Source organism: Leptodactylus fuscus, chromosome 4 (assembly GCF_031893055.1).
Source record: "Leptodactylus fuscus isolate aLepFus1 chromosome 4, aLepFus1.hap2, whole genome shotgun sequence".
NCBI lineage: Eukaryota > Metazoa > Chordata > Amphibia > Anura > Leptodactylidae > Leptodactylus > Leptodactylus fuscus.
Window position 1 is genome coordinate 187457469 of NC_134268.1, and position 15539 is coordinate 187473007.

General features: G+C 48.9%; 1 protein-coding gene across 1 annotated transcript in view; it reads right to left on the reverse strand.

Annotated features, from left to right (window-relative positions):
* The window catches only part of XYLB (xylulokinase), a 109522-nt gene that overhangs the window by 18219 nt on the left and 75764 nt on the right, over positions 1 to 15539 (reverse strand). Inside the window, exon 16 of the mRNA XM_075269846.1 lies at positions 12378 to 12436. Coding sequence (XP_075125947.1) covers positions 12378 to 12436 — 59 coding nt within the window. The remainder of the gene's footprint in view (positions 1 to 12377; positions 12437 to 15539) is intronic.

The following is a 15539-nucleotide window of genomic DNA, read 5'->3' on the forward strand; positions in this document are numbered from 1 at the left end:
GGCATAATAAATCTGCCCCATAGCTCTTTAACATACTATTTTTTCCACCATTCGGAACAGGTGGCTGTGTTTGAACGAGTGTTTGTCTAAATACAGATTATTTAATATAGATTAACGGAACGTTAAACTGCTGCAGCATACAATCTTATTGAAGAAGACAATGAAGTCACTGCATTGCATTGTTTTGTTTTTTATTTGGTTGTCTTCTGTGATAAGATCTCACACTGCAACAGTTTAACCAATTGCAGATGTTTGGGTTAACTCCGCTACATCTGTATATGCCATAACACATGCGTAGAAATTTGGTGCCTACACTTGTCCATCCTAACATTTCTTTTCAGTTGGACCTATCCAGATACGTGGCACAAGATAACTAGATTTTCAAAACAGTATAATTACAATTATAGATGAGCAAGTAGTGAAATTTTCGAAAATTCAATTCGAGTAGACCTCAATATTTGACTATTCGTTCGAATATCGAATTCCATTATAGTCTATGGGAAAAACATGCTCGTTTCAGGGAAACCAAAATTTGACCAATTGGAGTCACCAAGTCCACAATGACACCTCAGGAAACGATGCCAACACCTCTGGAATGCAACTGGGACAGCAGGGGAAGCATGCCTGGGGCAACCATGTGACCGCCCCAGGCACGTTTTCAGATTTCCTAGTGACATTCCGTTTCACTGTTTCCAGAGATGGGAGCCATGAGTACTCTCTCTCTCCCTTCCCCCTCATACTCAGCAATGCTCACTTCCTCACTGGTCGTCGTGTCCTTCACAAGTGAGCCCCAGCCAGCGCCTGCGCAATAGAATGCCTGCAGAAGCAAAAAGAAACAGTGTTCTATTGCACATGCGTGGCTTCTGCCGGCGTTCTATTGCGAAGGTGCCAGTTCCAGATCCCAGGTGCGGGCAGAAGAGGGGGACAGCAGCACTCCAAATTCATCTCCAGGACAACAAGACAGGTAAGTATGATGGGGTGGAAAGGGGGTTGGGGGGACTGAGTTAGTTAGATAAGGCTTGTAGTCAGTGGGTTAGCTAAGGAAATGGGGGGGCTGTGAGGGAGGAAGTGAGAGTGGAATCGGAGAGAACTGCAATGCATCTTGGTAGTTGTAGGCTAAGACAGCAGGAAGCTACACCTGTAAACAAATGCAGAGGACACCAGAGAAAGCCAGAAATCACTCAAAACACTGCTAAAGGTATTTGGGTGCACTTAGCGCTATCAATGGGTTAATAACATACCTTTTTTAAAAATAATTTTTTTGCCCCTTTAGGGAGCAAAACAGTAACAATGCAGTTGCATGACAAGAATCTGCATAACTTATCGTTTGCAAGTCAGATGTGTGACTAAGATAGCCAAGATGATTGTCCATAAGTAGAGATGAGCGAGTAGTATTCGATCGAATACTACGGTATTCGAAATACTCGTACTCGATCGAATACTACTAGCTGTTCGAAGTTAAGATTCGATGCAGAACCAGCGTTGATTGGCAGAATGCTATACATTGCCAATCAACGCTGGTTCTTCTCCTACCTTTAGAAGTCTTCTCCCTGCGCAGCGTCCCCGCGTCCTCTTCCGGCTCTGCATTCACTCTGCTTAGGCATCGGGTCTGGGCAGAGCCAACTGTGCATGTCCGCGCGGGCGCGGGCATGTGCAGTCGGCTCTGCCTAGGCCTGATGCTTAGCAGAGTGAATTCAAGGCTGGAAGAGGACGCGGGGACGCTGCGCAGGGAGAAGAATCCAGCCTGACCCTCACTCATGGACTTGGTAAGTAGAATTTGATCGAATGTTGCCTACCCCTGAAACGAGCATTTCCCCCCATAGACTATAATGGGGTTCGAAACCCGTTCGAAAAGTCAAACAGTGTGCGGCTGTTCGAATCGGATTTCGTACCTCAAACATTTTAGTGTTCGCTCATCGCTATCCATAAGATGATGGTCATCTCATGTTGGAAGCTGCAGTGGACAGTGAAATATGGAGCTTGAAAGTCACAAGTTCAAAACATTGTTACCCTTTTGCTTGTCAGTGTATATGATATTGTGTCACAAAGTGATAAGTTACATGGGTCTGTGCAGCTAACCAGTAGTTGTGTTGTGAGTTGTGTGTGTCAAGGGTTTGTCACAATATTGTACTGAATTAGCTTCATGAGAATTTGGAGACTATTAATAGAGATGAGCGAACAGTGTTCTATCGAACTCATGTTCGATCGGATATTAGGCTGTTCGGCATGTTCGAATCGAATCGAACACCGCGTGGTAAAGTGCGCCATTACTCGATTCCCCTCCCACCTTCCCTGGCGCCTTTTTTGCTCCAATAACAGCACAGGGTAGGTGGGACAGGAACTACGACACCGGTGACGTTGAAAAAAGTAGGCAAAACCCATTGGCTGCCGAAAACATGTGACCTCTAATTTAAAAGAACAGCGCCGCCCAGCTTCGCGTCATTCTGAGCTTGCAATTCACCGAGGACGGAGGTTTCCGTCCAGTTAGCTAGGGGTTAGATTCTGGGTAGGCAGGGACAGGCTAGGATAGGAAGGAGAAGACAACCAACAGCTCTTATAAGAGCTAAATTCCAGGGAGAAGCTTGTCAGTGTAACGTGGCACTGACGGGCTCAATCGCCGCAACCCAGCTTTCCCAGGATCCTGAATGGAATACACTGTCAGTGTATTCCCGTATACCCGATATATACCCCCGATACCCGTTCCAACGGTGTGCCCCCCCACCTTCACCCCAGAAATACCCTGCAAGTCCCCTAGCAATAGGATTGGGGCTATATACACCCACTATTTTTGCTACTGCCATATAGTGCCATTGTCTCACTGGGAATTCAAAGAATATATTGGGGTTACATATCACTTCAATTCCAGGGAGAAGCTTGTCAGTGTAACGTGGCACTGACGGGCTCAATCGCCGCAACCCAGCTTTCCCAGGATCCTGAATGGAACACACTGACAGTGTATTCCCGTATACCCCATATATACACCCCAAATCCCCGTTCCAATGGTGTGCCCCCCCACCTTCACCTCAGAAATACCCTGCAAGTCCCCTAGCAATAGAATTGGGGCTATATACACCCACAATTTTTGCTACTGGTATATAGTGCCATTGTCTGACTGGGAATTCAAAGAATATATTGGGGTGACGTGCACCCACAATTTTTGCTACTGCTATACAGTGCCATTGTCTCACTGGGAATTCAAAGAATATATGGGGGTTATGTGCACCCACAATTTTTAATACTGGTATACAGTGCCATTGTCTCACTGGGAATTCCACAAATAATTTGGGGATTCATTCACCCTACATCTCAGGCTCTTGCCATATTCACCCAGGTTGTCAGTGCTGCACCAGCTCGTTCCCAGACAGCTCGGCCCGAAAAACGCGTTACCTATATAGAGGATTTGGACAATGAAGACAACATGTTCTAAATCTAATGTCTGCACCTTCTCCAGAATTAAAATAAAGGCAGCGTTTAACTTTCAAATAGCACTGCACAAAGGAAGAGCTTATCAGCTTGTCTCATGACATGCTACTGAAAAGTTTCATTTGTGTATCTTAATGTAAATATAGTTGTATAAGCTTTTTGGGTTTTAGGCACTGCCAAGTTATTTATTACCACCCGCTCCCTTATAATGATGATGACGCCAAAGTCACTGTGGGTGTTCAGAGCTCACAGCTTTGGGTGACATTTGTCTTGCTCTCTGTCGGTACCAGCTGTCTTTTTGGATACCGTAAAGTTATGTTGACTTTATTAACAGCTATAGAAGCTTTAGCCAGGTTGTGACGGTGTGTAACCCTAACAACACTAAGTGGGATACACATTAATAGTCAGTCTATGTACGCTAAACGTATCACTGAAGTCATTTTTTTTCCCTCTCCCCTAATATAAGAAAGGAACAGACATTAGACCTAGACCGGGGTTCGAGGCTTGAAAAAATCCAGTATTATTTGTTCTTCATGATGTGAAATATGTGTTGAAAAGCAACCCAAGATGAAGTCAGCCATGTGTGCCAGTGTGTTACTTGGCATGCCTTTGCTGGCCCCAACTGTAAGGGTCACTCTCCATTTCCTCCATTTTCCACTCCCCTTCACACCATTTGTGGTGAAGCAATGGGATGCACTGAAGTGCACCCTCTAGCCTCGTGTGGGATAGGGACATCAGATGCCACTCCAACCCCCTCGTCTTCCTCCGCCAGCCAACGGTGCGAAGATGAGAGGAGTGTGCTCTGAATGTTTTCTGCCTAGCAGAGGCTAGTTCTCACTTACGAAAATGGCCCCACTTTGACCTGTATATCAGGCACAATGGTGTAGGTTTCAAAGAAACATGGCACCAACAAGTTGGAAAACGTGGGCCATGCGTGGACCGTGTTTGAGTCTGGCAAGCTCCAGATCTGCTACCAGGTTCCAGCCATTATCACAGGCGCAAAAATGCCAGGCCCCAGGTGTAGCAGGGAAAAAAAAATGCCATCTCAGCCAGGATGGCATCCCTGACCTCGGAGGCACTGTGCTGTCTGTCCCCCAAGCTGATCAGTTTCAGCACGGCCTACTGACATCTCCCCATGCCAGTGTTACAGTGTTTTCCGCTAGTAGCTGGGGTGGAGGTTGCAGCTTCGTAGGGTTTCAGTCTACTCCTGCCATGAATTTTGGCCTGGGAGAGGAGATAGGCCACCCCAGTTTGCACCCGGGGAACAGACTCCACCACATTCACCCTGCCTGTCATTAAAGATAAGCACTGCAGCATCCCTGACCACAGGCGCTTGTCCATGTGTCGGTGGTCAAGTGGACCTTGCAGCAAAGCGCAGAGCTCTGGGCCCGACTGATGTTATGGGACACATGCAGGCGCAAGGCAGAGACAGCACACCAAGAGAAGTAGTAACGGCTAGGCCCAGCATAGGGAGGTGCCCCAGCTGCCATCTGCTGACGGAAGGCCTGGGTCTCCAGAAGCATAAACAAACACCAACATCTCCAGGGCCAGCAGTTTATCGATGAGGCTGTTACAGGCTTGGGCATGGGGGTGGGTTGTATTGTACTTCTGCCTGCAATGAAAAGCTTGGGAAATGTGGAGTGGCTGGGAAGAGGCGCATGATGGTGCAGGCCAAAAGGGCGCATGAGGGTGAACTCCCCAATGTGTCAGAGATAGGTGTGTAGGTGTCCTTGCATCATATACTTGCACCATATTTGGCTTTGGAAGTTAATTTTGTGCCAAAAAGTGGTTAAGACAGCGATCCCTCAGCTACTCCCGTTACACTGTCTATTGAAGTTACCATCTGTGGAAGTGGACCACCATTTCTAAGATCCCAAAGGAAGCAGGCAAGAGATGTGCAGTTCAGAAAAAAAGATGAGAAAATAAGTTTAGGCTGTAGAGCACAGAGGGATCGGAGAGGACAGAGCTGGTGTCGGCCAGGTATTCCCACAACATGCGCCTATACTTGTCCCTCCTGGTGACACTAGGCCCCTGAGTGGCAGTAATTTGTCCAGGGGGGCCATTAACGTGTTCCAGACCTAGGAATAAGTCTTCCAACAGGGTAGAGTTTTGCATGCCTTTGCTTCTACCCACTGTTTTTGCTGCTTAGCTTCCCTCCACATCTACTCTGCTTTCACCCCTAAACATCACCCCAGTTTATGCCTTTGCTTCTACCCAGGTTTTTTGTTGATTTAGCTTCCCTCTACATCTACACTGCTTTAGCCCCTAGACATCACCCCTGTCCATATGGGGTCGGTGCCCTCGTCATCCACCAACTCCTCTTCCAATTGCGCACTGCCCCCTTACTGCAAACCGCACATGACCACAGCTTGCCTTGATGGCAACTGTGTCTCATGATCCCCACTTAGGTCCAGACAAGTCGGTGGCGGGTCCAAAACCCCAAAATTGGAAGGAAATGGCAGATGCTGCAGTATTTCTAACACCTGTTCCTGGTGCTCGGGCCTGGTCTGTGTTGTACCCTGCACCCTGCTTAACGCATCTGCCATATCCGAAGTTGTGCTGAGCGCATGCTAATGTTTCGTGTCCAGTGCAATGGATGGGATGGGATTTCACATAAGTCTGCCACCCATGGCCACTCATGGTTGAGCAACTGAGGGAGTTGACTTTGACGAACCCGAGGGTTTTGGAGTTGGAACTACATCAAAGGTCTGTGCTGCTCACACACTCTGCTCAACACATGATATGTTTAGTGCCAGCAGTGTGGAGACGTCGCACAACAGCCGTTGTTCCAGCAGGTACAGGCGTTGTAGGAGTGCATAGAGGCTAGCAGCGGCAACTATACACTTTAAAAACTATCCGCACAAGCGCCACACTTTCACCAGTAGCTCAGGAACATTGGGGTACCTTTTTCAAAAGATTAGCAGCAATGAGTTAAAAACGTGGCCCAGGCATGGAATATGTTGCAGGCTGCCAAGCTACAGAGCCAATCCCAGGTTATGGCCATTATCACACATGACAACATGCCTGGGCCCAGGTGCAGTGGCAAAAACCACATTGCCGTCTCATCGAGGATGGCATGACTCACTTTGTAGGCAGTGTGCTGTCTGGCCCCCAAGCTGATGAGCTTCAGCACGGCCCGCTGACGTCTCCCCACACCAGTGTTGCAGCGTTTCCAGCTCGTAGCTGGGGTCAATTTAACAGCGGAGGAGGGTGGTGTTTCAGCCCTCCTCCCAGGAATGTTGTGTGGGGAGACAAGTCAGGCCACCACATTTTGCGACCCGGTCCACGCCTCAACTACATTCAACCACTGTGCCCAAATTGAAAGGTAGCGTCCCTGTCCGCATGCACTTGTCCATTCGTAACTGGTCACATGGAACTTTAGGGCTAAGCGCTGAATTTAGGGACCGCCTCATGTTTGGGGGAAAGTGCTGGTGTGGACGGCACAGTGCGGTGGCGCAGTAGACACTCTGCCCAAAAAGGGCAGAGTGTCCCCCAGCCGGGATTCCAACATCTCCTGGGCCAGATTTCTTGAGATGAGGCCGTTGAAGCCTTGGGCATGTGGGTGGGTTGCGCTGTACTTTAGCATGAAATGAAAGGCTTGGGAGATGGGGAGTTGCTGGGAAGAGGCGCATGATGGCGCGGGCAAAAGGAGAAATGGCAGGAAAAGGTGAGGATAAGGGTGAACTCCCCAAAGTGTCAGAGGCAGATGTGGAGGTGTCCTGGCTCCTGGTCTGGACTGCAGCGCCAGCCCTGTCAACAGTGGAAGAGGCAGTGGCCGCCAGGCCAAACGACGATTATCCTGCGCTTGCTCTCACCCACTGAGCCCAGGGCTTGCCTTCCAAATGATGGCACCCGCAAGAGGTGGTGAGATTCCTCTCCGCAGATCTCCAAACCATCTTGGACTTGCAAATTGCACTAAATTTGTCATGTAACTGACATGTATATGATGAGTCTATCCATTGTCTGTTCATTTTGGTGAAAGTCAGCCTGTCAGCTGACAGACAGCTGTGCTTGTCAGTGATGATGTCACCGGCTGCTTGTACCCCCAGTTTTTGCTGCTTAGCTTGCCTCCACATCCACACTGCTTTTGCCCCTACACATCACCCCTATCCATGCCTGTGCCTCTAGCCATAAGTCTGCCACCCATGGAAACTCATGGTGCAGAAAGTGAGGGAGCTGACTCTGAGGAACCCTTGGGTTTTGTAGCTGGTACTCCATCAAAGGTCTCTGCTGCTCACACACCCTGCTGAACATACGGTATCTAGGGTTAGAGCGTGTGGTGACCTCGCACAACAGTAGGTGCTTCAGGCAGATGTAGGCCTTGCTGGAGTGTATTGCGGCTAGCTCCAGGTACTGTAGACTTGGGAAAGTGGGTGTCCAAGTGCCGCACTTTCACCCTTAGCTCAGCTAATTTGGGGTATGTTTTTAAAAATCATTGCACCACTACATTGAACATGTGGGCCAGGCATGGAACGTGTTGGAGGCTGGCAAGCTCCAGAGCCCTCCAACAAGCTAAAAAACCTGGCCCCAGGGGCAGCGGGGATAAACAAATTGCCATCTCATCCAGGATGGCATCCCTGACCTCAGAGGCAGTGTGCTGTCCGTCTCCCAAGCTGATGAGCTTCAGCCCAGCCTGCTGACGTCTCCCCACACCAGTGTTGCAGCGTTTTCAGCTCGTAGCTGGGGTAAATCTAACAGCGGAGGAGGAGGAGGGTGGTGTTTCAGCCCTCCTCCCAGGAATGTTTTGTGGGGAAACAAGTCAGGAAAATTCTTGAAACGGGAGAGTTTTGCATCTTTGCCCTTGCTGCCTATGGACATCCCTTTGCCTCTAGCCACCATTTTCCCTGCTTTGCTTGCCTCCACATCCACACTGCTTTTGCCCCTAGACATCACCCCAGTCCATGCCTTAGCTTGTACCCCCAGTTTTTCCTGCTTAGCTTGCCTCCACATCCACACTGCTTTTGCCCCTAGACATCACCCCAGTCCATGCCTTAGCTTGTACCCCCAGTTTTTCCTGCTTAGCTTGCCTCCACATCCACACTGCTTTTGCCCCTAGACATCATCCCTATCCATGCCTCTTCCCCTAGCCATAACTCTGCCACCCCTGGAAACTCATGGTGCAGAAACTTTGGTTGCTGACTTTGAGGAACCCTTGGGTTTTGTAGATGGAACTCCATCAAAGGTCTGTGCAGCTCACACACCCTGCTCAAGATATGGTATTGTAGGGTTTCAGCGTGTGTGAATGACGGACAACAGCCTGTGTTTGGACAGATGTAGGCCTTGCTAGAGTGTTTTTAGGCTAGCAGCGACTCCTGTGCACTTGCAAAAGTGGGCGCACAAGCGCCGCATTTTCAACAGTAGCTTCGGTACATTTGGGTATGTTTTTAAAAAACTTTGCACCACTAGGTTAGACGTGGGCCAAACATGGAACGTGTTGGAGGCTGGCAAGCTCCAGAGCCGCTACCAGGTTCCAGCCATTATCACAGGCGTAAAAATGCCAGGCCCCAGGTGTAGCAGGGAAAAAAAAATGCCATCTCAGCCAGGATGGCATCCCTGACCTCGGAGGCACTGTGCTGTCTGTCCCCCAAGCTGATGAGCTTCAGCACCGCCTGCTGACGTCTCCCCACACCAGTGTTTTAGCGTTTGCCGCTAGTAGCTGTGGTGGAGGTTGCAGCGTCGTAGGGTTTCAGTCTACTCCTGCCATGAATTTTGGCCTGGGAGAGGAGATAGGCCACCCCAGTTTGCACCCGGGGAACAGACTCCACCACATTCACCCTGCCTGTCATTAAAGATAAGCACTGCAGCATCCCTGACCACAGGCGCTTGTCCAAGTGTCGGTGGTCAAGTGGACCTTGCAGCAAAGCGCGGAACTAAGGGCCCACCTGATGTTGAGTGACACGTGCTGGTGCAAGGCGGGGACGCCACACCGGGAGAAGTTGAGACGGCTAGGGACGGCATAGTGAGGTGCCACAGTTGCCATCAGGTCCGGGAAGGCGGGAGTTTCAACAAGCCGGAACGCCAACCTCTCCTGGGCCAGCAGTTTAGCGATGTTGGCGTTCTAGGCTTGCGTGGGTGGGTGGTTAGCAGTGTATTTCTGCCGGCGCTCCAATGTCTGAGAGATGGTGGGTTGTTGTAAAGAAGCGCCTGATGGTGCCTTTGATGGTGCAGGAGAAGGAGATAAGACAGAAACAGGGGAGGATGAGGGAGAAGTCAACAAAGTGGCGGAGGCAGATGAAGTGATGTCCTGGCTCGTCCTCTGGAGTGCATCGCCAGCACTGTGAGCAGAGGCAGTGGCATGAACGGCGGGCGACGTTTGTCCTGCCGTTGCTGCCTGCCACTGATTCCATTGCTTGGATTCCAAATGACGGTGCATTGAAGTGGTGGACAGGTTGCTCTTCTCAGGGCCCCTACTCGATTTCGAGAGGCAAATTGTGTAGACGACACTATATCTGTCCTCGGCGCATTCCTTGAAAAAACTCTACACCTTCAAGAAACGTGCCCTCGATGGGGGAGTTTTTCTGGGCTGGGTACAAAAGGGAACATCTTCGGACATTCCGGGTCTGGCCTGGCTTCGGCAAAGCAGCTGACCTCTGCCTCTGGACATGTCTCTGCCTCTAGCTACCCTTTTTGGTGCTGCACCTGCCTCAACATCCACACTACTTTCCCAGCTTGACATCTGCCTTGTCCAGGTGGGGTCGGTGTCCTCGTCGTCCACCACCTCCTCTTCCAACTCCTGTCTCGCCTCCTCCTCCTGCACAATGCGCATGTCAACTGGCTGCCCTGACAGCAACTGCGTCTCATCGTCGTCGATGAGGGTGGGTTGCTGGTCATCCGCCACCAAATCGACCGGAGATGGAATGGAGGAGACTCTAGTGTTTGAGCATCTGGACACAGATACTCGTCTGTTAGGTCCGTGGAATCGCGAAATGGAGGGGCAGGTTGCGGTACAGTCAAAGGAAGGGAGAACAGCTCTGGGGAGCAGGGACAGTTGGGGTTATTGTTCTGAGAAGATTGGGAATTTTGGGTGGAAGGAGGACAAGACTGTTGGGTAAGAGGAGGTAGAGGCTGACTGGCTGGTGGACAATGTGCTTTAAGCGTTATCCGACAGCCATTGCAAGACCTGTTCCTGGTTCTCGGGCCTACTAATCTTTGTACCATTCAGCCTAGTTAATGTGGAACTTTTGTGCAAAGCGCAGAACTTAGGGCCCGCCTGATGTTAAGGGACACACGCTGGTACAAGGCTCAACTCACCCTAAGTGCCAAAAACACTGCTGGTGCAAGGCTCTACTCATGCCAAGGGCCTCAATCTCTGCTGGTAGCTCAGCTTAAGGTCATGTAACTTTGTTTGGAAGGGCTCATGTTAAGGGCTAGAAAAGTGAATTTTGGAAGGTCTTACCACATCACACACACACACACACACACACACACACACACTCAAAATGACAGTTAAGGGTGAGGGCTTTTGGAATTCCCATTGCCTATTCCATTTGTGGTTGTCATGGGGAACGTGATTTAAAGGGGTGGTTGTTACTGTTTGTTGAGCTTAAATTGGGGTTTGTGTCCATCCATTTGGGGAGTAAAGAAGGTTTCCAGGTATTTTCCCACTTTGATAGAGGTTTTTTTGAATGTGGAAAGTGTGTAGTTGTTAGGCAGTGATGTTGGGGTAATAGAGGGTCTTTGGTGTGTTAGATGCCCCCAGGCATGCTTCCCCTGCTGTCCCAGTGTCATTCCAGAGGTGTTGGCATCATTTCCTGGGGTGTCATAGTGGACTTGGTGACCCTCCAGACACGGATTTGGGTTTCCCCCTTAACGAGTATCTGTTCCCCATAGACTATAATGGGGTTCGAAACCCGTTCGAACACACGAACATTGAGCGGCTGTTCGAATCGAATTTCGAACCTCGAACATTTTAGTGTTCGCTCATCTCTAACTATTAACACTCATCCCGTGCCCAGCGGCGATCATGAGAATAGCACTAGGCTATTCTTCAGCAATGCAATACACAAGACCGGAGCCCAGTGCACTTGTACAGAGACTATTGGACCCCATTATAGGTGATACATTGAAAAACTTCGCAAAACTCCATTAAGGTAAGAACTAAAGCCTGGGATTTGTCTTAAAATATCACAACTTTCCAGGAACCTTCTCATTGGGGTTAATCCACTGCAAGAATGAAGTCCTTTCTCCCTATTTCCTGCAATGCATTACTACCAAGCAATGTTAGCAAAGACCCTCCAGGCATCCTCATAATACTATCACTGTTTGCAAGCATGGGAACTGGCATGAGAATTATTTCTTAAGAAGATGCCCAGGTGGCTGATGATGATGCCACTCTGTAAGTCAGGAGCTGAATATATCTGCAGGGACTGAGGTAACTAAGAATTCAGGGTCAGGCTGGGAGTCCAGGTTGACTCTAGGCAAAATAGAATTTAACGTTTATGCCTAACATTTCACTGTCGTCTTCAATATACTAATCCAAGGAACATGGCATTCAGGCTGAGGAGTTAGGCATATGGTGTCACTCAGGGTCAAGTAGCTAAAGTGTCATTCAGACCCAAATGCTCTTCTTTTTTAATTTATGCACTCTTAATATACTGTATATAAATATATATACCGGTATACATATAATGTAAATTTGACTGCAGCATCTAAAAAACACTAAGTGATTGGCATTGCGGTAATACACTTGAGATTTCCAGATACATATCCATATTTTTGCCTCTTTTTTATGTACTTTACAGAACAAATAATTTCCCCGCATCCTCCATGTTTTATAGCTACTGTTTCATAAATAAGTTTACATAGAGAATAAATATAATGTACATACATTTGAATTATTTTTAAAGATTTATGTCATCATGAATGGTTTATCACGTCTCTGACTGTAACTATGTAAAACACTCACACTCATTCCCAATAACGCGCAAGCATCCAGCAAAGTATACATAATGTACCTGTAAAATATCCTGGTTGCACGAGGCGCCCCCTGTTGCCAATATCCTGGTTTGTGGCACTAGAAAAGATAAAAAAAAAAGCTTTTTTCAGTAATTCTATCCATTTGACATCTCAGGATTACGTACAATTGTCTTTTTGATCTCTTAATACTATAAGTGTTTTGGGTCTTAAAAGGGATTGTCCAGTTCTTTTTTTATTGGCCTATGCTCAGGATAAGTCATGTTATAGAACTGCTGCTTAAGCAATTCCCAAGCGGTTATACACTGTCTCCATGCAAATGAAGATATCTGCGGTTGTGATGTACGTCACGCCTTCTACCGTTAAATAGGAAACAGCATTGGCAGTAGTCGCATGCAATAGGCCACGAAGTGGAGAGTTGTTCGATTTCGAGAAAGGGGTAATTGTGGGGTACCACAGAAATGGTCAATCCTTAAGGGAAATAGCAAGTGAACTGAATTACCCAAAATCGACAGTAGCCCATGTGATTACGAAGTGGAAGGTGAAAGGTGATTGTCGGGATGTGTCCCGAGTCAGCAGACCCCCGAAACTGGGAGATAGAGACTGAGAAACCACACCCAACCAATGGCTCACATATACCAGGAGTTTCACCGGGCATATTGTGTCGCTCAATACCATCCATAAGGAAGCATCTGCTGGGGTCTACCAACTACTGGATATGAAGAAATGTTGTTTTTCTATTCTACCACAGCTGTCCAAATACTTATTGGTAGACAGTGTATTGTCATCTTCAGCCCTTAATCAGATGCTGAAGTACAACCCCAACTGGCTGAAACCTCCGAATAGCTGAAAAGACAAAGCCATAGTCTGACTGGTAGGCAGTAGAGATGAGCGAACACTAAAATGTTCGAGGTTCGAAATTCGATTCGAACAGCCGCTCACTGTTCGAGTGTTCGAATGGGTTTCGAACCCCATTATAGTCTATGGGGAACATAAACTCGTTAAGGGGGAAACCCAAATTCGTGTCTGGAGGGTCACCAAGTCCACTATGACACCCCAGGAAATGATACCAACACCCTGGAATGACACTGGGACAGCAGGGGAAGCATGTCTGGGGGCATAAAAGTCACTTTATTTCATGGAAATCCCTGTCAGTTTGCGATTTTCGCAAGCTAACTTTTCCCCATAGAAATGCATTGGCCAGTGCTGATTGGCCAGAGTACGGAACTCGACCAATCAGCGCTGGCTCTGCTGGAGGAGGCGGAGTCTAAGATCGCTCCACACCAGTCTCCATTCAGGTCCGACCTTAGACTCCGCCTCCTCCGGCAGAGCCAGCGCTGATTGGCCGAAGGCTGGCCAATGCATTCCTATGCGAATGCAGACTTAGCAGTGCTGAGTCAGTTTTGCTCAACTACACATCTGATGCACACTCGGCACTGCTACATCAGATGTAGCAATCTGATGTAGCAGAGCCGAGGGTGCACTAGAACCCCTGTGCAAACTCAGTTCACGCTAATAGAATGCATTGGCCAGCGCTGATTGGCCAATGCATTCTATTAGCCCGATGAAGTAGAGCTGAATGTGTGTGCTAAGCACACACATTCAGCACTGCTTCATCAAGCCAATACAATGCATTAGCCAGTGCTGATTGGCCAGAGTACGGAATTCGGCCAATCAGCGCTGGCTCTGCTGGAGGAGGCGGAGTCTAAGGTCGGACCTGAATGGAGACTGGTGTGGAGCGATCTTAGACTCCGCCTCCTCCAGCAGAGCCAGCGCTGATTGGCCGAATTCCGTACTCTGGCCAATCAGCGCTGGCCAATGCATTCTATTAGCCCGATGAAGTAGAGCTGAATGTGTGTGCTAAGCACACACATTCAGCACTGCTTCATCACGCCAATACAATGCATTAGCCAGTGCTGATTGGCCAGAGTACGGAATTCGGCCAATCAGCGCTGGCTCTGCTGGAGGAGGCGGAGTCTAAGATCGCTCCACACCAGTCTCCATTCAGGTCCGACCTTAGACTCCGCCTCCTCCGGCAGAGCCAGCGCTGATTGGCCGAAGGCTGGCCAATGCATTCCTATGCGAATGCAGACTTAGCAGTGCTGAGTCAGTTTTGCTCAACTACACATCTGATGCACACTCGGCACTGCTACATCAGATGTAGCAATCTGATGTAGCAGAGCCGAGGGTGCACTAGAACCCCTGTGCAAACTCAGTTCACGCTAATAGAATGCATTGGCCAGCGCTGATTGGCCAATGCATTCTATTAGCCCGATGAAGTAGAGCTGAATGTGTGTGCTAAGCACACTCATTCAGCACTGCTTCATCACGCCAATACAATGCATTAGCCAGTGCTGATTGGCCAGAGTACGGAATTCGGCCAATCAGCGCTGGCCAATGCATTCTATTAGCCCGATGAAGTAGAGCTGAATGTGTGTGCTAAGCACACACATTCAGCACTGCTTCATCACGCCAATACAATGCATTAGCCAGTGCTGATTGGCCAGAGTACGGAATTCGGCCAATCAGCGCTGGCTCTGCTGGAGGAGGCGGAGTCTAAGGTCGGACCTGAATGGAGACTGGTGTGGAGCGATCTTAGACTCCGCCTCCTCCAGCAGAGCCAGCGCTGATTGGCCGAATTCCGTACTCTGGCCAATCAGCACTGGCTAATGCATTGTATTGGCGTGATGAAGCAGTGCTGAATGTGTGTGCTTAGCACACACATTCAGCTCTACTTCATCGGGCTAATAGAATGCATTGGCCAATCAGCGCTGGCCAATGCATTCTATTAGCATGAACTGAGTTTGCACAGGGGTTCTAGTGCACCCTCGGCTCTGCTACATCAGATTGCTACATCTGATGTAGCAGTGCCGAGTGTGCATCAGATGTGTAGTTGAGCAAAACTGACTCAGCACTGCTAAGTCTCTGCATTCGCATAGGAATGCATTGGCCAGCCTTCGGCCAATCAGCGCTGGCTCTGCCGGAGGAGGCGGAGTCTAAGGTCGGACCTGAATGGAGACTGGTGTGGAGCGATCTTAGACTCCGCCTCCTCCAGCAGAGCCAGCGCTGATTGGTCGAGTTCCGTACTCTGGCCAATCAGCGCTGGCCAATGCATTCTATTAGCCCGATGAAGTAGAGCTGAATGTGTGTGCTTAGCACACACATTCAGCTCTACTTCATCAGGCTAATAGAATACATTGGCC